A 26,961-nucleotide genomic window follows, 5' to 3' on the forward strand; every position below is an offset into this window, starting at 1 on the left:
GGTCCAGCCTTTTATAGACTATCTGACCACTTGATGTCATCTTCTTGGGAATTCCCCTCAAATGTCTATATATAGAGGCTCGTCTCTTTGTTCTGGACTCTTCTCCTCTGCTGCATCCTGCTCTTCTGATCAAGACATCCTTCAACGGTAAGATTGCCTTTCTTTCTAATACATGTTATTTCCTTTCTAATCTACTAACATGTTACTAACAAATGCATTTCCAGTTGTTTTGTATTCTTTCATAAGTGATTAATACATGCTTTAATAAAGGCATTACAATACCAGTTGTCTGTCATTCTTTAATGGTTAATATATGCTTTAATAAAGACGTTACAATAACAGTTGTCTGTCATTCTTCAGTGGTTAATATATATGCTATTGGGCTCTTTTTTTTTCTACATTCGTTTGATGTGATCACATCTTTTCATTTACATAAACAGATATCAACCTTTTTTGTTTACATGAACAGATATCAACCTTTTTGTTTACATAAACAGATATCAACCTTTTTGTTTACATAAACAGATATCAACCTTTTTGTTTACATAAACAGATATCAACCTTTTTGTTTACATAAACAGATATCAACCTTTTTGTTTACATAAACAGTTATCAAACATTTTGTTTCACTGTTTACCCATAAACAAGTTATCTATATATCTATATATACAAGTTATCATAACAGCTGTACTTCATAAAAGGCTAACTTCTTTTCACTTGTTTACACACAAACATGTCATTGAACATGTTTCTTCCTCCAAGGTATCTCTTTATGATAGCTGTACCTCATAAACAGCTAACTTCTGTTTATCTTCAAATCAAAGTTGTGTTGTCATTATTATTACTTATAAATCACCTATTTCAATAAACGTTTTTTCCTCTTAAATCTCAGTTGTGTTGTCATTATTATTCTTTATAAGCAGAAGACCTAGATATAAGTAGCCTAGAAAAGTTGCATTTCCTGTTGAAGCAGGGTGTGGCTCATATCAACAGTTTCCACAGTCAGTGATGGTTTGGGGTGCCATGTCATCTGCTGGTGTTGGTCCACTGTGTTTTCTGAGGTCCAAAGTCAACGCAGCCGTATACCAGGAAGATTTATAGCACCTAATGCTTCCTGCTGCTGACCAACTTTATGGAGATGCAGATTTCATTTTCCAACAGGACTTGGCACCGGCACACAGTACCAAAGCTACCAGTTCCTGGTTTAAGGACCATGGTATCCCTGTTCTTAATTGGCCAGCAAACTCACCTGACCTTAACCCCATAGAAAATCTATGGGGTATTGTGAAGAGGAAGATGCGATATGCCAGACCCAACAATGCAGAAGAGCTGAAGGCCACTATCAGAGCAACCTGGGCTCTCATAACACCTGAGCAGTGCCACAGACTGATCGACTCCATGCCACGCCGCATTGCTGCAGTAATTCAGGCAAAAGGAGCCCCAACTAAGTATTGAGTGCTGTACATGCTCATACTTTTCATGTTCATACTTTTCAGTTGGCCAAGATTTCTAAAAATCCTTTCTTTGTATTGGTCTTAAGTAATATTTTAATTTTCTGAGATACTGAATTTGGGATTTTCCTTAGTTGTCACTTATAATCATCAAAATTAAAATAAATAAACATTTGAAATATATCAGTCTGTGTGTAATGAATGAATATAATATACAAGTTTCACTTTTTGAATGGAATTAGTGAAATAAATAAACTTTTTGATGATATTTTAATTATATGACTAGCACCTGTCTTCAGCCCTGGTTTGCATACATTTTGCCTCGCTATACCAGTCCAACAGGAATAAGAAACATTCACAACATAATCAACTACTTACCTGTCACTAACCCTGTCAGACATTCAGTTATCCGAGTGAACAAGGACACAAAACCTAATGCAAAAATGATGAAACTCCTTAAAACTGCTAACATCTTTCGTCTCGTGTTGGCTGGCCTCTTAATAATGGGGTATGTATCTACTATTTTCTAGTTTTCTAGTTGTAACCGTATTAGATGAAATTACCAAATGTTTTTTTGTATTATTTACTGCAAGTAAACAAAGGGCAGGAAAACCTAATTCAGGAATAATGAAACTTCAAAATATGAATTAATTTGAATTAATTCCTTTCTTCTTGTGTTGACTGGTATCTCAGTAACTGGGTCTGTATTTACACTGGGTCTGTATTTACACTTTTGTAATGTGTACTGATTTACTGTCATCTTCGTTGGTTGGAACTTAAATTAATAAACTATAAGTGAAACAGTTTACGAGTTGAGGAGTAATTTTCATTTTACTGTCTCTGTCGCTGTCTCTTTTTTCATGAACGATGCCCCATTCACAAATGAATCACTCTTTTAAGTTGATTCTGTTCAAAGACTTGATCAAAAAAGTTGGTAATATTTTTGTGGTAGTATACTTGATTTCAACGTACTAAAAAATTTAAGTGCACTGAAATATTATTGAAGTAGAAATGTACTTTAATTAGTGTATTTATAGTGTATAACTTTTACAATTTTATTTAGCGAAAAAAATAAGAATGTACTTGCTTGTATTTAAGTGTTTTTTCGTGCATTCAAGTATGCTTTTTTTCACCTGGGGGAGACATGATACATTTTGGTAAGTTGTACTGTATTTTTCAACACACCTTTTGATGTTCATTTGTGCTTATTTACTATTAACTAATAGAAAAGATGAAGAGATGATCGATTCATGTGCCGCTTCAACTGAGGCACTACAGTGATCTGTCACATCACATTAAAAAGCGCCAAAACAAGATTTATTGTTTGAATTTCATAATAAAATGAACAGAATTCGAAAGCTGAGACTTTGTTTAATATCAAAGTAACCTCTGTCTTGTTTGTCAGTGTCCTCTAGCTGTGTGACACTGTGTGAGAGCATGAGGACACATTCCATTTTTCATTGGCAGCCCTCCCTTGTTTAATTGCAGGTGCACTGAGCTAGATAAACTGGTTCATATGCATAGAACCACAGAGGCCTTAGGGGTTTCCAGAAACAGTGTACATGTAACATATGCAAGTATGATTAAGAATAAGTATGCAAATAATCTTAACTTTCGTTTCCAAAAACGGAGATAGCTTTCTAATATGTAAGTAGCCATAGAAACTTATTCTCCGAACATAACCTGTCACATGTCACACTGATCACAAGTTCAGTTTGGAAATTAATCTAGATGTGCTGTGTTTGACAGAAATTTGGCTAAAACAGGACGATCACATTACTTTAAATGAGTCTAGCCCTCAAGATTACGATTATCATCACAATCCTCATCAGAAAGGCAAAAGGGGAGGTGTTGCTGTAATTTATAGTAATATTTACAGTATTAGTCAAAAGTCTTTCAAATATAATTCCTTCGAAGTGATGGTACTTTATGTAACATTATGTAAGTTGGCCACTCTTATATGAAGAGTGTGACTACTTACCCGTGTGACAACTTACCCCGCTTTCCTCTAATGCACTTATAAAACACTTTTGTATATTTGGTTTACGTTATATGACTACACTTAAAATCAATTTAAGTGTTAGTGCTAATTAGTGCATTTATATTAAGTGTACTTACGTACCACAGTTGGGAAAATGTTCTTGTAACTAGTACAATCAATTTAATTTAAGTTAAGGAATACTATATAAAAGTCTACTAAGATTGAACTACATTTTAAAGCATTCAAAGCACACTTTTAAGAAATACACAAATAAAATTCTTTTTAATATTTTTGCGGTAGTATACTTGATTTCAACGTACTAAAAAAGTCAATTTAAGTGCACTGAAGTATTACTGAAGTAGAAATTTACTTTAATTAGTGTATTTATAGTGTATAACTTTTACAATTTTATTTAGCAAAAAAAAAATAAAAATGTACTTGTTTGTATTCAAGTGTTTTTTTCGTGCATTCAAGTATGCTTTTTTTCACCTGGGGGAGACATGATACATTTTGGTAAGTTGTACTGTAACTTTCAACACACCTTTTGATGTTCATTTGTGCTTATTTACTATTAACTAATAGGAAAGATGAAGAGATGATCGATTCAAAACAAGATTTATTGTTTGAATTTCATAATAAAATGAACAGAATTCGAAAGCTGAGACTTTGTTTAATATCAAAGTAACCTCTGTCTTGTTTGTCAGTGTCCTCTAGCTCTGTGATTTTTCACTGTGTGAGAGCATGAGGACACATTCCATTTTTCATTGGCAGCCCTCCCTTGTTTAATTGCAGGTGCACTGAGCTAGATAAACTGGTTCATATGTGTAGAACCACAGAGGCCTTGGGGGTTTCCAGAAACAGTGTACATGTAACATATGCAAGTATGATTAAGAATAAGTATGCAAATAATCTTAACTTTCGTTTCCAAAAACGGAGATAGCTTTCTAATATGTAAGTAGCCATAGAAACTTATTCTCCGAACATAACCTGTCACATGTCACACTGATCACAAGTTCAGTTTGGAAATTAATCTAGATGTGCTGTGTTTGACAGAAATTTGGCTAAAACAGGACGATCACATTACTTTAAATGAGTCTAGCCCTCAAGATTACGATTATCATCACAATCCTCATCAGAAAGGCAAAAGGGGAGGTGTTGCTGTAATTTATAGTAATATTTACAGTATTAGTCAAAAGTCTTTCAAATATAATTCCTTCGAAGTGATGGTACTTTATGTAACATTATGTAAGTTGGCCACTGTATACAGGCCACCAGGACACCATACAGACTTTATCAAAGAATTTGCTGATTTTCTGTCAGAGTTAGTACTAGCTGCAGATAAAGTCCTTGTTGTTGGTGATTTTAATATCCATGTAGATAAGGAAAAGGTGCATTAGGATTGGCATTTACAGTCATTCTAAACTCTATTGGAATTAGACAACACGTGTCAGGACCCACTCATTGTCGTAATCATACTTTAGACCTAATATTGTCACATTGAATCGATATTGATGCCATTGAAATTCTGCAGCAGAGTGATGACATCTCAGATCATTATCTAGTCTTGTGTATACTACATTTAGTCAAAGAGGCTAAACTGCCTCCCTGCCATAAATATGGTAGAACCATCACTTCTACCACTAAAGATCGCTTTATAAATAATCTTCCTGATCGGTTTTATCGCCTTAGCATACCAGACAGCTTAGAAGACCTTGATGTTGCAACAGAAACTATTGCCTCTGTCTTTTCCAGCACATTAGACTCAGTTGCTCCTTTGCATTTAAAAAAGATTAAGGAAATGAATCTAACGCTGTGGTACAACGGGCCCTAAAGGTAGCAGCCAGAAAAATGGAGCGCAGCTGGAAGAAAACAAAACTAGAAGTATTTCACATTTCATGGAGAGAGAGAATGATTGAGTACAGAAAGGCCTTAAAAACTGCTAGATCGGGACTTCCGGGTTGGAGAGGATGTGATAAGTCGCATAGCTCGGTCTCTCTGCCGAATATAATCCAAATATAAATGCTAAACCCAAATACAAAGAAAATAGATGTGGTGAAAGATGTCCAAACAGTCAAAGAACTCCGACTCGGGCAAATCCTAGACAAGTAAGCAATCTAAAATAACAGATTGTGCCTCTCCCGGGAATGTGGTGGCCCAAGCTAGCGCTGCTAGCACACTCGAAAGGGTGATTGAGAAGCTGGATGATGTGTGCCGTAGTGTGGAGAGATGGAGAGCTGAAATGAGGGCTGAGATTGTCGCTCTGAGGACTGACCTGGGAGGAGTGGAGAGGCGTATCCAGACCGCAGAGGCCCGCATCAGCAATACAGAAGACAAACTCCCCGAGTTGAGAGCGCTAAAGGCGTTGAAAGTGGAGGTGGCTCAGATACGCGAAGAGAACGCTCAGTTGCGGGCTGAAAACGCGACTATAAAAAGAAAGCTCATTGATCTCGAGTCGCAGGGACGCAGAAAGAATCTCAGACTCGTGGGAATTCTGGAGGGAGAGGAATCAGCAGATGTTGAGGGCTTCTTCGAATTGTTGATCCAGGAGCTGGTAGAGGTTCCTCAGGTGACAACAGAACGGGCGCACAGACTTGGTGCGATAAGAGGAGACGTGGATCCTCCGCGCGGCTTCATAATGAGATTCCTGAATTTCAAGGACAAGGAGCGAGTCATGCACGGCTTAAGAAAAACATCCAGTACAAGGGGAAGAAGATCTACTTTGCCCAGGATTTACTGTACCCCATTCATCAGCAGCGAGCAGAATTCCAGCGGGCCTGCGAGGAATTCAGAAGAAGGAAACTAAGGCATGGTTTCGCCTTCCCCGCTACATTGCTGTTGACATACGAAGGAAAGAAATATGTGTTTAAATCGCCAACGGAGGCAGAGAGCCTCCTGAAAAAAATGCAACAAAGCAGCGCAAAGGACTGAGCAGATGGACTGAAAGATAATATGGGGTATGTGAGTTCATGTCTACTTTATGAGACTTTTTTGTTCTGAAGCGGCCCAGAAATGTAGCTATATGGCCGTTTTGTTTTTTCTGTTTTATGTTCTGGGGCAAATGAGGCTCAGATGACGACATTACCTTCTTTATTTGGGTAATTATCTGATACAACGCATCTGAGTTACTGGACACTTATAATCAAATACCCTGTCATTGGCTCTGTGATCATAGTACTTTCACTATGTGTCAACAAATACGTACTCCTGTGCGTACCAAATGTGGAGGGTTGGGTTTGAGAAAATTCAATATATTACTAATGAAGGCAGCAGAGCATAGTGGCTTACCTATGTTTTCATGGACTGGATGGTTACCATAAGTCTTGGTATGGAGGGCCCTCATTTAGAGATGGCTCTGCCAAAGAGATGGCTCATGTTTTGGAATCGTTGCACGTTTTTTGTACAAATCCTTTTTTTTTTTGCTGTTTTTCTTTTTCTGTGTTAATTGTTGTTGCTGTTCCTGTCCTAATGTGTTCTGTTTGACCAAAGAGCTTTACCATATCGATGTTTTAATGGTGGTGAATTAAATTCAAGTGAAACAATGGCATCTGATAAGTTATGAGTAGCATCCTTTAATGTTAACAGCATATTAAGCCCAATCAAACGGTCAAGAATACTAACGAAAATGAGGAAAGAAAAAAATAGACATCATATACTTGCAAGAAACCCATTTAAATGACTCAGAACATCAAAAACGAACTAAACTCGGTTATAATAAACTGTACTTTTCCTCGTTCAAGGGTAGACATAAGAGGGGAGTTGCCATATTGATCTCAAGCCGAATAACTTTCGAACAGAGCTTTGAATATAAAGATAAGGAGGGAAGATTGGTACTCGTTAAGGGTGCTATTAATGGAGAGGTATTTACTTTTCTAAATGTATATGCCCCACCAATGAGTGATTTCATTTTCTATACTCATGTTATAGACTTGATTGTAAACCACTCTGAGGGAACCCTTATCTGTGGCGGAGATTGGAATCTTCATCTCCAGCCCACACTGGATGTGTCAAATTAAAAAAACTTAGGAAAAATGATAAACAACAAATTCCGCAAATCGATAAAAAATATAGGATTGATTTACATCTGGAGAGAGATGAACCCCAATGCCTGCCAATACACCCACTTCTCTAACCCACATACAATTTATACTAGAATAGACTTTTTTTGTTTTCAGTAAGGACAGATCAAAAATTATGGAGGTGGACATAGGTACAATAAACTTAAGTGACCACGCCCCCATCTACATTACTATAGAATTCGAGGAAAAAATGTAAAAATACTCTCTGGCGGTTTAATGCTAGTCTGCTTAATGACCCTCAGATGAAGAAAAAGCTATCTGATGATGTCAAAATTTATTTAGAGGAAAATGATAATGGTGAAACTTCTCCACCCATCCTCTGGAATGCTGCTAAGGCAGTTTTGAGGGGTAAAATTATCGCCATCACCTCAACCAAGAAGAAACAAAGGCCGAAAAAATTTAATGATCTGCAGGACAGACAAAAACAATTAGAGATCAATCACGCAAAAAATAGAAATCCTCAGTTGCTACAGGAATTTAAAAAAGATAAGAGACGAAATTAATGATCTGACCACACAGGAAATAATTAAGAAAATGCTCTTTACTAAACAAAGATATTATGAATCTGGATCAAAATTCTCTAAACTACTAGCTTGGAAACTTAGAAAACAACAATCTGAAAGAGCAATCTTTAAAATACAAAGAATAGTGTAATTTTAACAAAACAAGACCAACAAGACACCTAGTGCCACACTCTAATCAGCTAATTAACTCAAAACACCTGCAAAGGCCTTTAAATGGTCTCTCAGTCTAGTTCTGTAGGCTACACAATCATGGGGAAGACTGCTGACTTGACAGTTGTCCAAAAGACGACCATTGACACCTTGCACAAGGAGGGCAAGACACAAAAGGTCATTGCAAAAGTGGCTGGCTGTTCACAGAGCTCTGTGTCCAAGCACATTAATAGAGAGGCGAAGGGAAGGAAAAGACTGGACTGCAGATTCCAACAGGACTTGGCACCTGCACACAGTGCCAAAGCTACCAGTACCTGGTTTAAGGACCATGGTATCCCTGTTCTTAATTGGCCAGCAAACTCACCTGACCTTAACCCCATAGAAAATCTATGGGGTATTGTGAAGAGGAAGATGCGATATGCCAGATCCAACAATGCAGAAGAGCTGAAGGCCACTATCAGAGCAACCTGGGCTCTCATAACACCTGAGCAGTGCCACAGACTGATCGACTCCATGCCACGCCGCATTGCTGCAGTAATTCAGGCAAAAGGAGCCCCAACTAAGTATTGAGTGCTGTACATGCTCAGACTTTTCATATTCATACTTTTCAGTTGGCCAAGATTTCTAAAAATCCTTTCTTTGTATTGGCCTTAAGTAATATTCTAATTTTCTGAGATACTGAATTTGGGATTTTCCAGAGTTGTCAGTTATAAACATCAAAATTAAAAGAAATAAACATTTGAAATATATCAGTCTGTGTGTAATGAATGAATATAATATACAAGTTTCACTTTTTGAATGGAATTAGTGAAATAAATCAACTTTTTGATGATATTCTAATTATATGACCAGCATCTATATTTAGGTGTAATTCTCCATAAGGATTTATCAACAATTCTAAAGAAAAACTATAACCCTCTTTTTTCCAATATGAAGAAGGACTTTGAAAAATGGAATCTTATTCCATACTTAAGTCTAAGTCAAAGGATTGAAACTATTAAAATGAACGTTTTTCCCAGATTCCTCTACTTGTTCCAGACTTGTTCCAGACTCTCCCAGTTTCCATTCCCAATCTCAAGATTTGTATGGCAAGGCAAGAAACCTCGTATCCGATTTAAAACCTTACAACTTTCAACAGAAAAAGGCGGATGGGGTTTACCTTGTCTGAAAGATTATTTTATTTCAGCCCAAATCAGAGCATTGCTGTACTGATGTGATTCAAAATATGAAGATCAATGGAAAAATATTGAGTGTAGTGTTTTGCCGGAGGTTCCTGTTCAGGCCTTATTGGCAGATGACAAACGGCTGAGTCATTTGGATGAAATTGAGAATCCCTGGGTAAAATCGGTGCTTACAACCTGGAAAGAGCTGATCAAAAGATACAAACTAAAGAAAGATGTTAAAATCTTAAGCTGGTTGGCTTATGACCAAGGTTTTGTACCAAACAAAACCGACATGAGACCGCATTAGGTCACAAAGGGTATAAAGATTTTTTTTTACCAAATTGTGAAAGAAAATCAAATGAAAAGCTTTGAGGCATTGAGGGAATCCTTTGGCTTGGAAAAACAGGACTTTTATAGGTATTTACAGACAAGGAGTTATTATAACCAAGAAATTAAACAAAATGATGACCCTCTGATCGAAATCTTTATTAAGGCATATAAATCAGAACTTTCAAGGGGAATAATATCAAAAATATATAAATATATAAATTTCCCAATTTGGGAAATCATTCAACTCAATATATTAAAAATAAATGGGAAAGAGAAGGCAATTTCACTTTGACTGATGAGGAATGGGAGAATATATGTATAACACAATGGAGAACCATGAAATCACATGTCTGGAAAGAATTTTGTTGGAAAGTGTATCTCGTTTTTTCATAACACCTTGTCAAAGCGCTCATTTTTCACAGTGAAATGCTGAGTGTTGGAGAAATTGTGGTTGTCAGGAGGTACACCATTACCATGTGTTCTGGGACTGTTTGGTGGTTCAAAAATACTGGTCCGAAATCAAAAAAGCAATGCAAAATGGTTTTGATGTCCCCATCCTACTGGATTTCAGAACTATGTATCTGGGCCTTAAATCTCCTGCCATGGACACAGTTAATGGATATCTCTGGAGTATACTCCTGGCCGCAGGGAAAAAGGCCATCACAAAAAATGGATGACACAAACTGCACAGACAATCAAGGATTGGGCAGACATTATTATGGACATAAGGAAAATGGAAAAAATCACATTCAGACTACATTTACAACTGGACAAATTTGAAAGACTTTGGAACAATTGGGACATTTATACTGATCTACAACTGTCTTAATTTTCTTTTGATGCCTTGTTTTCTCTCTCTGGTCATGTTCTGTTCTGTTTAAAAAATTATAATAATAATAATAAAAAAAAAAAAAACTGCTAGATCTGCCTATTTTTCAAAACTTTTAGAAGAAAATAAACACAACCCTAGGTATTTATTTGATACAGTGGCTAAATCAACAAGAAATACGGCTTCAACTTCTGATGTTTCCATAGAGCACAGCAGTAATGACTTTATGAACTTCTTTACTTGCAAGATTGATAATATTAGAGAGAAAATTATAACCATGCAACCGTCTACTACAGTATCGTGTCAGACAGTGCATTGTAGTGTCCCTGAGGAAAAATTCAATTTATTTACTGCTTTAGGAGAGGAAGAGTTGTCTAAACTTGTTTAATCATCAAAATCAACAACATGTATGTTAGACCCTATACCGACTAAGCTATTGAAAGAGATGCTTCCAGAGGTCATAGATCCTCTTCTTAATATTGCTAATTCATCTTTATCACTAGGATACGTACCAAAAACTTTTAAGCTGGCTATTATTAAACCTCTTATTAAAAAACCACAACTTGATCCTAGAGATTTAGTCAATTACAGACGATCTCAAATTTCACTTTTCTGTAAAAAATACTAGAAAAGGCAATTTCATCACAACTATGTTTCTTTTTTAGAAAGAAATAGTATCTGTGAGGATTTCCAGTCAGGATTTAGACCGTACCATAGTGTAACAGTTTTCCTGTTACTAATATTTGTACCAGTAGTTTTCTCCATTGGTTTTACTGTTATTACTCACCTGAGCATTAGGGGGCGCTCGATTTGAGGTGTATGAGTTGGCCTATTTAAGGAAACAAAGAAGGAGAAATGGCAGGAAGTTGGTTCTCTACCTGCAAAGAGAGGCTTGCTTCATGGTGGATGTGGCCTTTTTACCCTGGTTGAGGAACTTTAGAGTTCTAAGCTCATCTGTAAGTAGTTGACATTGTTTCTATTTTGGTTTAACAATTCATGTTCATAGCACAGGGTTATGGTTTGTTTGTTTTGGATTTTATTTACAGAGGATTTGTGTTCTGAATGTATATGGATTATTTGGGGGCTTAAACAACTGAGAAGATTGGAACTAAGAGTTGATTTCCATTTACTACTTATATGTTACCCGTTGCATGACAACGTTTTACTTCAAACATGGACAAAGCTCTCTGACGATTGAGCTCTTTCTGTGGATCATCTTGCTTTTTAAGTATTGTTTTCTCAATTCATTTTCAACAAAGACTGAGCAAAGCTTCTGGTCCTAATTGATGAAAAAAACAAAGACTGTGCTTTATGTGACGGACTGTATCACAATATAATAAGGAGTGTGTCGCTGTACAAAGATTGCGCCTGTGTGTAACTCGGCTTGCCGTCTGCTCTGTTTGTCTTACGTGTTATCTGTTTTTATCCTGTGTCTCTGGGATGTAAGGTACTCTGTGCTGGTTGCTGTGGTTTCCTCGTGTCGGGAAGCGACAACAGGTTTTAAAACTATTCGACGCCGTTCTAAGATGAGAAGGATTAACTCTAATAATTTGCGTTCTTTGGGTTTCGTGCCTTCGTCGCATCGGTCTGCCGCTCCTGTTGATTTATCTGTGAAGATGGCCTTGTTAAACGTTAGATCTATTACTTACAAAACATTTTTAATTAATGATTTGATTTTCTCGCAAGGCCTGGATTTTGAGACGTTGCTCAAGGAAGGCGATCGGGATTTTCTTGCTGTCCGGATAAGCCCCTAGTCCAAGACTTTTTATCCATGCTGGACACTTTTAATCTGACGCAGTCAGTAGTGGGTCCTACTCATGTTAAAGGCCATATGCTGGATTTGGTCTTGTCATGGGGTATTCCTGTCAATGAGCTGGTGATAGAAAACACTGGGCTCTCCGATCATTATTTTATTACTTGTAACCTGCTTTTTTCAATGATCAGACATGGTGGGACACCCCGTGGTCGTCAAGTAAGGTCCATCAATGATTCAACAGCGTCTGTTTTCTCAGAAGTTTTTAACTCTTGTTTGCATTCATATATCACAGACTCATCCTCATCATGCACAGATCTAGATTTGTTGGTTGATGGTTTTAACTCTGAGTGTACTGGAATTCTGGACTCTATTGCCCCTTTTAAAAAGTTGAAATCAAAAAAAGTTTCTCATCCCTGGCTTAATGTAGAGAGCAGATTACTTAGGCAAAAATGGAGACAGGCAGAAAGGAGCTTCAAGCTTCAAGTCTCTTATGAGATTCTCAGAGACTGCATGCATCATTATCAACAGTTTAAGGAAACAGCTGCTAAGGAAAATTATTTTTCAGCTTTAATCACACAAAATCTGCACTGTCCGAAAGTGCTTTTCCGTACAATCAATTCAGCTCTGAATAATGGTGGCCTAGCCGTTCCTGCCAGTTCTGAAATATCATGTGAAACTTTTGCTCAATTTTTTGTGGATAAGATTGGTAACATTAGAGCTAACATCTCAGTCCCTGCCTCCAATTCTGTCTGTCTCTTGGATCGGCCAGACTACTGCACTTTTGATCAGTTTTCCAGGTTTGAGCCTGTTTCCTTGCCTGAACTGTTAACAGTTATTCAACATCTGAAGCCGTCTGTTTGTTCACTGGATGTTATTACACCTCGTCTTTTAATTCAGATCTGGGATGTAGTGGGTTCTACAATTCTTCTGATAATCAATCAGAGTCTTGCTCGTGGTATAGTTCCCTCTTACTTTAAACATGCTCTGGTGCAGCCCTTGTTAAAAAAGTCCAACTTGGACTTTACTGTGTTAAACAGTTATAGACCAATTTTGAAATTGCCGGAGATATTAGCTGCTGGAGAAGGTAGTTCTTAATCAACTTTTGTGTTTTTTAAATACTAATAAGATTTTTGATAAATTTCAGTTCAATAAATTTGGTTTTAGGTCCAAGCGCAGCACTGAGACGGCCTTACTCAAAGTGTCAAATGACCTATTGTTGTCTGCGGATGCAGGGAACTGTGCGGTTTTGCTGCTTTTGGATCTTAGTGCAGCGTTTGACACCGTATATCTCTGCATTGTTTAAGTGCCTGGAGGAAATAAAGGCATGGATGGCTGCAAGCTTTTTGCAGCTTAATGACTCTAAATCAGAAATGGTCATTTTTGGCAATCAAAGATTAGCTAACCAGCTCTCTGTAAAATTAGGCCCTTTATCTAAGAACTTAAACACCCAAGTTAGGAACCTTGGGGTAATTTTCGATTCTGAGTTAAAGTTTGACAAACAAGTTAGGTTAGGGCCGTTGTTAAAAGCAGCTTTTATCAACTGAGAAGCATTGCCAATTAAAGAGAATTTTGTCCTTTAGAGACATGGAAACTGTGATTCATGCTTTTATTTCATCCAGATTAGACTATTGTAATTCACTTTATATGGGGCTATCGAAGAACCTGCTTTCGCGGCTGCAGCTGGTACAGAATGCTGCGGCCAGATTGTTGACTGGTACCAGGAAATGGTCCAGCATTTCCCCGGTGCTGGCTTCACTGCATTGGCTTCCGGTTGAGTACAGAATTCAATATAAAGTCTTGACAATCGTTTTCAAGGGTCTGCACGGTTTGGCTCCTGAATATATTTCTTGTCTGTTACAGCAGCATTGTGCCTCTAGACCGTTAAGATCCTCTCAGAGTTTGCTTTTAATTGGTTTTCATCCGTGCTCTAGGAACAAAGGAGATCGAGCTTTCTCGGTGGCAGCGTCACGGTTGTGGAATAGTCTCCCACTGCACATTAGATCCTGTGACTCACTAGTCTGTTTTAAATCTATGTTGAAGTCTCACCTTTATTCTGTGGCTTTTAGCTGCCCTTAGTTTCTGGATCTCTGGCTCTGATGATTACTGTGGTACTGTGTCTGTTTTTAAGCTCTTTTTGTATTTTTGTATTACTGTGTTTTTTGAGATGTAAAGCATTTTGGCTCAACAAGTGTTGTTTTAAATGTGCTATATAAATAAATGTTGATTTGATTTGATTCTAAATAGACTCAAACTATGTTGGCATTAGTGGAATTGCATTGGCATGGTTCAAATCCATACTTATCTGACCGTTATCAGTTTGTAGTAGTAAACGAAAAGATGTCATATCGATCACAAGTTCAATATGGAGTACCGCAAGGCTCAGTACTAGGACCGTTGCTTTTCACTCTGTATATGCTACCCTTGGGAGATATCATTAGGAAGCATGGCGTTAGTTTTCACTGTTACGCTGATGATACTCAGCTCTATATTTCTTCACCTGGAGACCTACACGCAGGTGAGGGTGGAGGTGCAGACAGGTACGGAGGTCTCCAGGGTGGGTCTAGGAGCCTCGGGCAGCCATGGTGGTTCAGGTTCCCCACCCACAGGTACATAGCCCCCCAAAAAAAATTTCTTTGGGAGATTCAGTGGTGGCATGAAATGACTCGTGGAATGGAGCAGACTCCATTGGAAGTGAAAGAGACAATGTGCAGTAATTACTGTAAAAATCACTTATTACATTACTGACTTCTGTAGCTTGTCAGTTATATCCCTATCACCATTTTTCATATTTTATCACTTTGGGTTTGGCCATTAGTTGATTTGTATAAAATCACATTATAACTAGAAACGATGACCACAGTAGCTCCTGGAAATTCACTTCACATTCTTTCTGTTGGTCTGCTGGACATTTATACGAACAGATTCAACACTTATAAACTTTCTAAACAATATTGTGTGTTTGCTACAGTATTTGGGTGCGTTAGATCACTGCAACACCTCATCAAACTACTGTGACAGGACTCTGTTTATCTGTGTATTCAATTTGATGGGTAATTCCATTGAAAAAAGATATGATCTGCTTCATTTGTTTATTCATGATCCGTTACTGTGTTTCCTTACAGACTGATTTATTTGTGCTACATCTCCACCTCACTCAGGTGAGTGTTTTTCTTTTTCAACTTTCACCCATCAAAACAATCTTGAGCAAATATCTCTAAAACATAACCAGTTAATAATTGCTTATTTTTCTATGGGATACTGTTTCTTCACAACTGATTACTTTGACATGTTTCAAAAATGTATGTTAAAGGTTTAGTTCATTAATAAACTGCCCACCAAGATATATATATAAAAAAACATGCAGGTTGGCTCGAGAAAGTGTATATTGGGCAAAGATAAACAGACATTGAAATGTTAATTATTTCAACATAATTTGGGACACAATAATTCTAATTTTGAATACTATCTAGGACAGATAGTATGCGAATTGGGATGCAGCAAGTGTGTCCCAAATCATAGCACTGTCACAGTCACTAGCTGGTGTGCCCAGGTTGACCACTAGAGGACACTCCTTCCCTGACCTTTGCCACTCAGCCATGAACTTCAGTCCCCATAATCCAGGCTCTTAAATCCTTTATCTCCCATGAAGGCAAAGGGTAGTCCAAACATTCATTAAAAATCTTCGAGTCATTATATTCCAGCCCCACCGAGAAAGTCCAAAATAACTGAGCCAGACCACCCACCTGATGCAGGGCGGTTAAGTTCTTATGTCGTGCCCTCCGCTCCTTCTTAGTGCAAGCATTTGAGTTCCCATGCCGCTGGATCTGAAGTGATCGAGGTTTTTACTGAATGCTTGCATATAGTTATCACTTATTCATGAGATCAAAGCTGAATTTTCCAGTCTTCAGTGTCACATGATCCTTCAGAAATCATTCTAATATGATGATTTGCTGCTTAAATCAATTTAATCTGTCATTGTTGAATGAAAGTATACATTTCTATTTATTTAATCTTATCTCAGACTTCTGAATGGTAGTGTATCATGTTTTCCACAAAAATATGAACTGTTTTCAACATTGATAATAATAATAATAATAATAATAATAATAATAATAATAATAATAATAATAATAATAATAATAATAATAATAAATGTTTCTTGAGCAGCAAATCAATGTTGCTGAAAATTTACAGGAATAAATTCCCATATTCACATAGAAAACTGAATTACTATTTTTCACCATCATAAGAATGTTTAATCTCTTTTCCACAACTGGAGCTCTATTCTGTGAAATAACAAGAGATGGCAAGCTCCTGAAAGGACAAATAGGTATACTATACTACTACTACTACTACTACTACTACTATAATCACTAGAAAGGTGCCATAAAAACACATTCTGCACTACATTCCAAGTCTTCTAGGGCACTTTTTAGCCCCAGTCCAGCCCTGGGATTCATGCGACTAAGCGACAGAACTGTCCATTAAAGACACAGTTGTCATGAAGTAGTGTTCCAAAGCTTGCCTACTCTTCAGTATGTACTTTTTTTTTACAGAACATACTTTTAAGGCATAGCATAAGTAGGTGAATTGGGACACGGCATCTTCAGATGAGAAACTTTGGTGAAGTGAAATGTATATTATGAGAAAATGAAAGTGTTTTTTGACCTTTGATGCATGTAAACCTGTTGCAGGAGACCTCCAAAATGGGGGCACTTTAATCAAAATAATATTCATTCTTGGACATTAGGTTTTTCGTTATTTTGACCAATCAATTTTATTTTATTTTTTTTTTTTTTGTGATTCCTGGTAAACTAATAAATAGCTCCATCCTTTGGGTCTTTAAAGAATAGCTCATAAAAGTGCCACTGCATCAGGAAACGGCAGTGTTCAGATTCATAACACCAAAAAATACAAATAAAAATAACATAAGGGATTTCTCTTCATTTTCTCTTATTACTGAATTAGAGGAGAATATATTCTGATTATAGACACAATTACACCCAACACTGGCCATGCAAAGTTTCAGTATTATTACCACATATTAACATATTATATACCACATATTTCAGTATTATTAACCACATAACCATTTCAGATATGCCAAAGAAGACCAAAGACTCTACCTCAAGTAAGTAGTCACTGTTCATGCACTCACAGAAACACATACTCAAAACATATGTTTACATATTCACAGAAGTATGCATTCATTTATATGCACATACTTTCAGACAGCTTCAGCACACACACACTCAAACACGTAAACGAATGGAAAGAATGCATGTGGGTGTGGAACGACATGAGGATGAGTAATTGATGAGACAGAAACTTCATTTCTGGGTGAATGAACCCTTTAAGCTCTGGGTATACTTTGTTTTTTTTTACGCGTACGCTAGTGTACGAGCACAGTTAAACGCACAGCCTTGGAAAGTATAGTTCATTTAACTCATACACATACACAGGCGTTCTACGCATGCGCAGTTTTGAGCAATCTCTCGCTACGAGGTACAACTAGGGATGGGTATCGTTAAGGATTTAACGGTATTACTACTCTTACCGATACTGCTTATCGATCCGGTACTTTAACGGTATTCTTATCGGTACTTTTTGTTATATATATATATATTATATATATATATATTTATATAGAGAGAGAGAGAGAGCTGAATTAACTTTGCTTTATATTATATAGTGTCTGGCATTTTTGGTGTTTTATATAAGATGCAGTAAGAACATGAACAAAGAAACAAACTGCCAAATACAATAAAACAAAGACACAAATGAAATAAAGTGCTTTTATTTGTCATTGTAAGTAATATAGGCCTATAAGTAATATAGGCCTAGCCTATAAAAGAAATCTAAGTAACCAAATGTAAAGTAACACTGCATGGTTTTCACAGTATAAATTAATAGATTAACTCTTATTAAAGCTAACTATATTCAGAAGAAGTGCTGTGAGTGATTTTCTCTTTGCATTTTGTTGTTTGATTAACACTGATGGCATAATTGTCAGAAGGTGACTGCTGTCACTTTAAGACAATATATTAACACACATCGGATTTTCTCCCAGCTGTTCATGTACACTTCCGATATAAACTGCATTTATGTAGCTAAACACACTCCAATCCGGTCATTTTAACATACTATTGTGTGTATTTGATCTTTTGGACGTGCACCTGAAGCCCAACATGTAATTTGTTTGTCTATTTGCAATCCGTTTTGAAGCGCGCGCCGCAATTCAGCCTGAGGAACAGCGTCTCTTGCGCGGATTATTGTGCTTTCAACGTTTTAAACGTTGATAATAATTTTCAAACATTTACTGCAATTTAGCAACAGTAAAGGCTGCATTTTACAACAATCACCGACTGTGCTGATTCTTACCTTAAGTTTGAGTTTAGGGAGGAACGAACGCGCGCAGCTGTGAAGAGAATGAAGATGTGCCAGACGAAACGTGTGCCAGTTTTTAATAGTTTTACCTCAGATATCTTCTTTCTGATGATCCTTGAAAGCCAACATCAAAATCAAAAATAAAATTAGCTTAATATCAAAGCACACGCCTAAAGTGTATGCAGACGTTTAGTTTTTTAGTTCTCTCCTCAATCGTCACCATTAGGCTAAACAGGGCTTTCATGTGAGCGGCTGCGCGCGCTGTAGCTTCTCTGCGTGAGCGCGATCTCTCTTCTTGCGAAAGCAAAAATGCATCATAGACAAATGTCCTAATATTATTGCATATAGAAACAGCTGGCGACTCTGGCGAGATAGAATCTGCAAGATAATGTCTATATAGCAATAATAAATGCACATGTATTTTCTTCATAATTTCTCCAGTACCGATAGCAGAACCGTTAACGTCAGAGCTTATCGATACACCGGTCTTTCAAAATTTAGCCCCGGGGTCAATTTAATACCGGGTTTCGGTACCCATCCCTAGGTACAACCCATGTAAACATCTTTGTGTTCTTTCATGCTGTTGTACAAATGAAGGTACTTTCTAACCTCTTCGCACAATCTCTCGTCTATATAGGCCTCCATTGTCGCTGTAGCTTGCATGCGTTCCGGTCTGTTCTGTTTATGCAGTTTTTCTTTGACTACTTTCTAAATCGACACCTCCAGGGCACGGTTGCCACCTTGTGGATAAACTAATTACTGCAAAAACTAAATTAAATGCGCGCGTGCGGTGTGCATACAGTACACACGTACTCTTCTGATAATAAATCACGTCATGTGCCTGCACACACATGCAACACAAAAACAACAGAAGTTTTATTGCAGAACACAAGTATCCACTGATTGCATCTCTTATTTCTTAGAGGAGAAAGAGAGCACCAGAACAACTTTCAGTGGAAAATGCCACAAGGGTGAGTACAACACTTCCTTCAACAGTTTTGCTCTAACTTATTGTGACTTGAGTGGTGAGTTTTTAGAAACGGGGTCTTATTCAAAGCACTGGTTCTTAATGCATCGTGTTTCCTTCTGGAGCATCAGTGAATGTTTAACTTTTTTAATAGTTGTTCATTTGTCCTCAGTGTGAAAAGATGGATCTCAAAATCATATAGTCACTGCTGGAAAGTAGGGATGCACGATATATTGGACACATATTGATATCGGTCAATAAATGGTCATCTTTAATGTTATCGTTATTGATTCTATAAGAAAATTAGGCCAATATATTGAAGCAGATAGATAACATATTATTTCCTTCAGCTGAGACACCTCAGCACTGATTGCCATGATGGTTTTGAATTGAATCGGTTATAAAATAACCCGCTGGAAAAGCTCTTCAGTTTCCTGGTGCTCTTCAGCTCTTCAGCGTTTTTATAATCAGGTTCTCAAAGTATATTAAAATTCGGATTTAGATTTATCGGACAATATATATCTTTTATCAGCTTTAAAAGAATTAATGTATCGGTCAATTTTCATAACAGTGCATCCCTGCTGTTAAGGGTTCAAATATGCAAAATATCCTTAAACTGAAGAATCTGCAGGATCTGGAGGGTTTTTCTGAAGTACAGAGCTCAGTTTAACTGCTCAGAACAAACAAGAGACTCATGAACAACCATCACAAAACACAAAAATAGCCATAGATCATCAGGTAACCACACACAGTGTTAAGAACCAATGGTATGTAAACTTTTAAATGGGGTTAATTTTATATATGTGAACATCTTTTATGTAAAATATCCTACTCAGGGCAGTACTAAATAAAAAAATAACATGCATTTTGTATGATCTCTCTTATTTTGTTAAAATAATAAACATTTTGCAGATTCTGCAAGGGGTATGTAAACTTTTCCATAGGCTTAACAGATTCCTTGTCCTCTAATGCAGTGGTTGCATAGAGATCGATTTAAAACTCAAACTCTCTTCAATACACAACTCCTGTGCGAGTTCATTTTTAATCTTGATCATATATTATACAAGCGAGAATGAATTTTTTCTTGAGTATCCCCTCAATTGCAAATGTGACATTGACTTCAACAAACAAAAAGGTAGTATTAAGTGATGTATATGTTAATGCTGGGCAAATGATTAATCGCATCCAAAATAAAAGTTTGTGTTTACATAATATATATGTGTGTGCTGTGTATAATTGTTTAGTGTGTGTATATAATATATAAGACACACACATGCATTTATATATTGTCATGATCACCTGCTGAAGTGCCCTTGATAGCCACCAGAGGGCACTCCACCCCAGACTATTGCCACTATCACAGACTCCATTTCCCATAACCCACTTCCCGGACTCAATACTGTTCATTGCACACAGCTGTTATCACTCATGCCATTGGTGTCTGCCTATTTATACCTGGTTTGTTTCAGCCAGTTTCATTAAGGTTTTGTTTTTTTCCATGTGACTAAGGCATGAAGGCAGCGCCGCGTGACCTTGATCACACGAAAAGGATTCCCCCTTGGAGAGAACCCCTTGGTTTTGAGCCACCATTGTAAAGGTCTCATGTTCAGCAGGCCAAGAGGTATCACATTGGACGCTGCTGCCGTAAGACCTAACAGTCTTTGATACTGTTTGATAGTGAGTGACTGGCCTAGCTTTATGTCTGTTACAGCTGAGAGAATGGATGTGATCGAATCCCACACCACGCCTAGATAAGTGGTTCTCTGAGCTGAAGAATGCATACTTTTCTTCGTGTCCAGCCTCAACCCCAACTTCTTCATGTGTGCAAGAACAACATCTCAATGTTGAACCGCCATCTGCTCTGATTGGCAGGTGAGGGCTGAGATAGGGCAGCGCTCGTCTCTAACCCCTCTGTCGGATCCATCTGCGAACCCCACGACAGCAGACACCGCTCTGCCTCGGCAGAAGCGGGACCCAAGCCGCGAGGAACGTGAGCCGAGCCGCTCTCCTTAAGGCCAGAACACACCAAGCCGACGCCGACGAACTAGTGGCGACGAAAGCAGACTGCGGGGTTTGCTCACGTCGGCAGCGTCTGTGTCCAAAGTTGCCCTGCCACACCAAACCGATGCTAAACAGCCAACGGCCAAGCAGCACATCAGTTCTGCGCCTGCGTGAGATGAAATGCCTTTCCGAAACAGCAGGCGGCAGTAGCTGAACAGCCAATCAGAATGATCAGATGGCCCGACGAGGTCCAACGCCGATTCAACATGTCGAATCGGCCGAAACAAAGCCGACGAGGACCAACTTCAGCCGACGGTGTGGAACACACCGAGGAAACTTAGTCGGCCGACGAAGAAAAACTGCCCGACGGCCGACCGTCGGCTTGGTGTGTTCCTGCCTTTAGAGATGCAGCTCGAGTTCCCTTCAAAGGGAAATAATTAATTTTTTTATTAGTTTTATTAAGCTTCCGTCTTTACATCAGAACGCCAGCTCAGTATTGGCCAAATCTGATCACGTGATTAGCATGATGCATGCGTGTGATGCTGACGCAGGAGCCGGCCAATAATGAGTCGGCGTTCTGACGTAGAACCTGAAAACTCTGGACGTAAACAACGTATGAGAATGACACAGAAGAGAAGATATTGTTGAATAAAGTTATTTTTGTTTTGTTTTTGCGGCCAAAAAGTATTCTCATCTCTTCATGACATTAAGGTTGATCCACTGCAGTCACATGACTGTTTTAACAATGTCTTTAGTACCTTTCTGGACCTTGAAAGTGTTGATTATATTGAGTCATATACCTCTTTGATTTCATCAAAAATATCTTAATTTGTGTTCTGAAGATGAACAAAGGTCTTACAGGTGTGGAATGACATGAGGGGGAGTAATTGATGACAAATTTAATTTTTGGGTGAACTAACCCTTTAAGCTCTGGGTATTAGGGTTGCACGGTGTACCGGTACTACGGTAGTATCGCGATACTAAAGCTTCAAAATACTGGCGATGCCATTGTATTTTTTTAAACGGTAGTATCGTCAGTACCGTAAGGAATGTTGTATGTGCGGCAGGTACACTTCAATTGAACCTGCGTGCCTGCAAAAACATTACAAGAGACTGCCGTTGACTGTCTGCTGTGCCCTGTGTAGTAAATGCTCTGTAGAATTAGCGCCTTATTGTTTCCTGATGCTTCAGTTAATTTTGCAATGAGATAAAGCTGCGCTTGCACGTTGTTGTTCGCAGTGCATTTTATCTGGAGAAAGGGTCTGAAATTCACTTAATTAACATCATAAAATCTTTATATAAGAATGAATTCTCACAGTTTTTCCGTTGCTCATTTGACCACTTCTGGAAAAGATTAAATAGTTTGTTTCTAGAAACATCTTTGCGAACACGATTCAGACAAATGCAATTCCATTCATCAATAAGTTATAGCGGGTTTGCACTCGGTTCTTATCAATCATATCAATCGTGATTTTATAATTATAAATGTATTATATGTTTTAATATACATACTGCTCAGGGTTAGATATTTCAAGATAGGCTGGCAAAAATGCTCCTGATAGTTTGTGACACGAGCAAGAGCGCTGGTTTTGTTTCGTTTCTAAATGAATCTGTTTTTGAACAAATTGGGCGAGTCAATGACTCACTAATCCATTCATTAAGATCGTTCCTGAATGAATCAGCCGTTTTGAACGAATCAGTTGAATGATTCATTGACTTAATCATTAACACTTGCTGCCACCTACTGGCGACTTTAGTCTCCCATCTAAAAGTAGGTCTATTCTATCATTTTTTTTTTTTTTTTCCCGCCAACATTTTTATTTCTATATTCACATTTTTATATTTGAAATATTAATATCATAACATTATTTATGCAATTGTAATTGAAGTGTAAATGCATAAATGCTACATCATAATGTCAGTTCATACAACTTCTGTGCAGAGAAAAATCTGGTCTATTTTCATGTTTTTATGAAAGTTTGGTTCATTTTGTATACTGCATGGTATCGCGATACTTCAGCTGGTATAGTATCGTAAGACATTTTTATGGTATCGTGACAACCCTACTGGGTATTCTTTGTTTTTTTACGCGTACGCTAGTGTACGAGCACAGTTAAATGCACAGCCTTGGAAAGTATACTTAATTTGACTCATACGCATATACAGGCGTTCTACGCATGCGCAGTTTTGAGCAATCTCTCTCTACGAGGTACAACCCATGTAAACATCTTTGTGTTCTTTCATGCTGTTGTACAAATGAAGGTACTTTCTAACCTCTTCGCACAATCTCTCGTCTATATAGGCCTCCATTGTAGCTGTAGCTTGCATGCGTTCCGGTCTGTTCTGTTTATGCAGTTTTTCTTTGACTTCCTTCTAAATCGATACCTCCAGGGCACGGCTGCCACCTTGTGTATAAATTACTGCAAAAACTAAATTAAATGCGCGCGTGCGGTGTGCGTACAGTACACACGTACTCTTCTGATAACGAAATCGCGTCATGCGCCTGCACACACATGCAACACAAAAACAACAGAAGTTTTATTGCAGAACACAAGTATCCATTGATTGTATCTCTTATTTCTTAGCAGAGAAAGAGAGCACCAGGACAACTTTCAGTTGAAAATGCCACAAGGGTGAGTACAACACTTCCTTCAACAGTTTTGCTCTAACTTATTGTGACTTGAGTGGTGAGTTTTTAGAAACAGGGTCTTATTCAGAGCCCAGGAAAAGCATTGTTTCTTAATGCATCGTGTTTCCTTCTGGAGCATCAGTGAATGTTTTTAACTTTTTTTAATAGTTGCGTTTGAGTCCCTCATTTGTCCTCGGTGTGAAAAGATGGATCTCAAAATCATACAGTCACTGCTGGAAAGTAGGGATGCACGATATATTGGACACATTGATATCGGTCGATAAATGGTCATTTTTAATGTTATCGTTATTGATCCTGGGGAATGACTAGCTTGGCTGCATCAGAGAGCATTGCGGCAGGGTTGGCAGAGCGCCCCCCTGAGGGCACCGTATGAAGCAGTGAACGCCGCCTGACTTCGGAGGGGAGCACCCTCATAATCCTGACACTTCTGGCCCCCACTTTTTAACTTTCCCCCAGGTCTCTTAGCAGGTCAGCTTGGTATTCCTGCAAGATGGACATTGTATGCAGGCACACTGCAGCCTGACCCCCAGCTGAGTACGCTTTGCCCACCAGTGCGGATGTAGCTTTAAGTGGCTTGGTGGGCAGCGTTAGGGCTTTTAAGGGACGATGCAGATTGAGGGGAGAGATGGCGAGCGTCTCTTCCGCCTTTGGCATCGGCCCATAACCGTGCTTTCTCATACATAATACATTGCTGTCTGTGGTGTATAAACACAGTATGAGACAGGCTTCTGGGTAAGCCCCGACATGGAGGTTGAGCTGATCTAGATGGTAAATAGCATTCATCTAATTTGCTCTTTATTTGCAGCTCTTGTTTCTCGGCCGGCCAATCAATGTTTAACTTGGCCACGGCGCGAGTCAAAACCTCCATGAGCTCCTCACTTGCAGGAGACTGAAGTGGCGAGTCTTCAGTATCTAATGTAGCTACACTAACCACATCCAATTCCTCAGAACCGGATGCCATCAGTGCAGCTGCCTCAACTCAAGCGGAAGAAACCGCAGCGCGTGCTTCCTGACTCCGAATTGAGGCACTAGATCTGGCAGGTGAGGGCTGAGATAGGGCAGCGCTCCTCTCTAACCCCTCTGTCAGATCCATCTGCGAACCCCACGACAGCAGACGCCCAAGCCGCGAGGAACGCGAGCCGAGCCGCTCTCCTTAGACATGCAGCTCGAGTAATTATTTTTTTAATTAGTTTTATTAAGTGTTAACAATGAGATTTTTTTTTTTTTTTTTTTACAAGATGGACAAAATTTGTCACCAAAAAAGTCATTTGGGTTAACCAAAATTACAGTTTTACCAAATGACACGATATTTTCAAACAATGCTAAGAGGATGATATCTATCTTGCTAACAAAAGGACAATCAAACATTTTATATTTAGTACAAGTTTTTAAAATATTACATCATTTTCCATGTTTTATAGCGGTTGCACCGAATGACCTGATGTTTCGGGACATGTGTATAAACAAGTGAAAATGTGACTTTTTCAAATAGTTAAGAGAGAGTTAGGCCCTTTCCCAAATGGCGCACTTCATGTGGACTTTCGGTCTCGTGGACTTAAATTGCACGTGCTCGCCGAGTCTACGAGTCCATAGGCCGTCCCATTCAGCATTTTAACGCTCTGAAGTGTGCTCAGCAGCGCCCCCATTGTACCCTTGAAGCGGTCTTCCGCGAAGCCCGCATAGATGCAGGCTCCGCACACTTTAACTTCCCAGGAATCCTTGCGAAATGCCAATCAGACAACGGATGGGAGGAGATTTCGCTCAAGAGCAAAAGATGACATGGCTGAGAAGAAAATATTTAGTTGTAGGTATCATTACGGTTTTTATGACCTAGGTGTACATTTTACCAGTTGTTACCTACAGTTTATACAAACATTATGGTCATCGACCAGTGGTTGATATCTCAAACATAATAATAGCGCAATGAATAATACGATCGCATTATGATTCATTAAATAATAGAACCGAATGTCAGGGCTTTACTGAGTCATATGTAAACCTAGTATTTATATTTAAAACTGTAAATTCATCTGAAACTCACACACATGTTTCTTATGTGTTAAAACTGTAATCTTAGTTCAAATGGAACATTATGTATTATTACAACTGTATACATTATTTAAATAAGCATGTATATATTGTCTAATGCCCAGGTGGCAAAAGCAGGCTGTGTAGTTGACATGGAGATAATATTTTGCAAAAGAAAAGGAACCTGTTCTCAATGCTAAATATTATCCCCGAACCTGCAGCTCCTGTCAAAAAACAACCAGACTGTTATTTCCGGCGTGAAAAATACCTCTCAATGCGCCCTTGTGGACTCGTGCCAAGGGCCCTATAGGTCTGCACTACATGACGTCACCAAAGTGTGGACTCTGAGGAAGTCCACAAGTCCGGAGTGTGCCATTTGGGACAGGGCCTTAGTTACTTTGCTTCATGACCACGTGGTCCTTTGCAGGAGTCTGAATGATGTCACATCCTGTCACATGATATTGACCATATGACTTGATCCAAAATGGTCCCTTTATATTGGTTACTCCGAATGACATCAATGAAATTCATTTTTCCGGACATTCTTTCTCATAACAAAGCAACGACTTCTACACATAATTTTAATACCATTTTGCACTGTTGATGTTATAAAATCATGCCAGAATAAAAAATATATACATTTATTACATTTTAAGATATTTTAATCA

The 26,961-nt window shown here is 38.2% G+C and overlaps 1 protein-coding gene across 2 annotated transcripts in view; it reads left to right on the forward strand.

The window, feature by feature from the left end:
* Nucleotides 1-1,725: 1,725 nt before the first annotated feature.
* LOC125270868 (globoside alpha-1,3-N-acetylgalactosaminyltransferase 1-like) overlaps nucleotides 1,726-26,961 on the forward strand; it is a 201,621-nt gene continuing 176,385 nt past the window's right edge. The window contains exons 1-5 of one of the 2 annotated variants that reach the window (XM_048194875.1): nucleotides 1,726-1,959; nucleotides 15,383-15,418; nucleotides 17,359-17,391; nucleotides 19,571-19,618; nucleotides 24,201-24,248. In XM_048194875.1, the coding sequence (XP_048050832.1) occupies nucleotides 1,730-1,959; nucleotides 15,383-15,418; nucleotides 17,359-17,391; nucleotides 19,571-19,618; nucleotides 24,201-24,248 (395 nt within the window). In that variant the 5' untranslated portion in view covers nucleotides 1,726-1,729. The remainder of the gene's footprint in view (nucleotides 1,960-15,382; nucleotides 15,419-17,358; nucleotides 17,392-19,570; nucleotides 19,619-24,200; nucleotides 24,249-26,961) is intronic. The other variant, XM_048194876.1, reaches the window with a different exon arrangement.

This window comes from Megalobrama amblycephala, linkage group LG6 (genome assembly GCF_018812025.1).
Source record: "Megalobrama amblycephala isolate DHTTF-2021 linkage group LG6, ASM1881202v1, whole genome shotgun sequence".
In the NCBI taxonomy this organism is placed as follows: Eukaryota; Metazoa; Chordata; class Actinopteri; order Cypriniformes; family Xenocyprididae; genus Megalobrama; species Megalobrama amblycephala.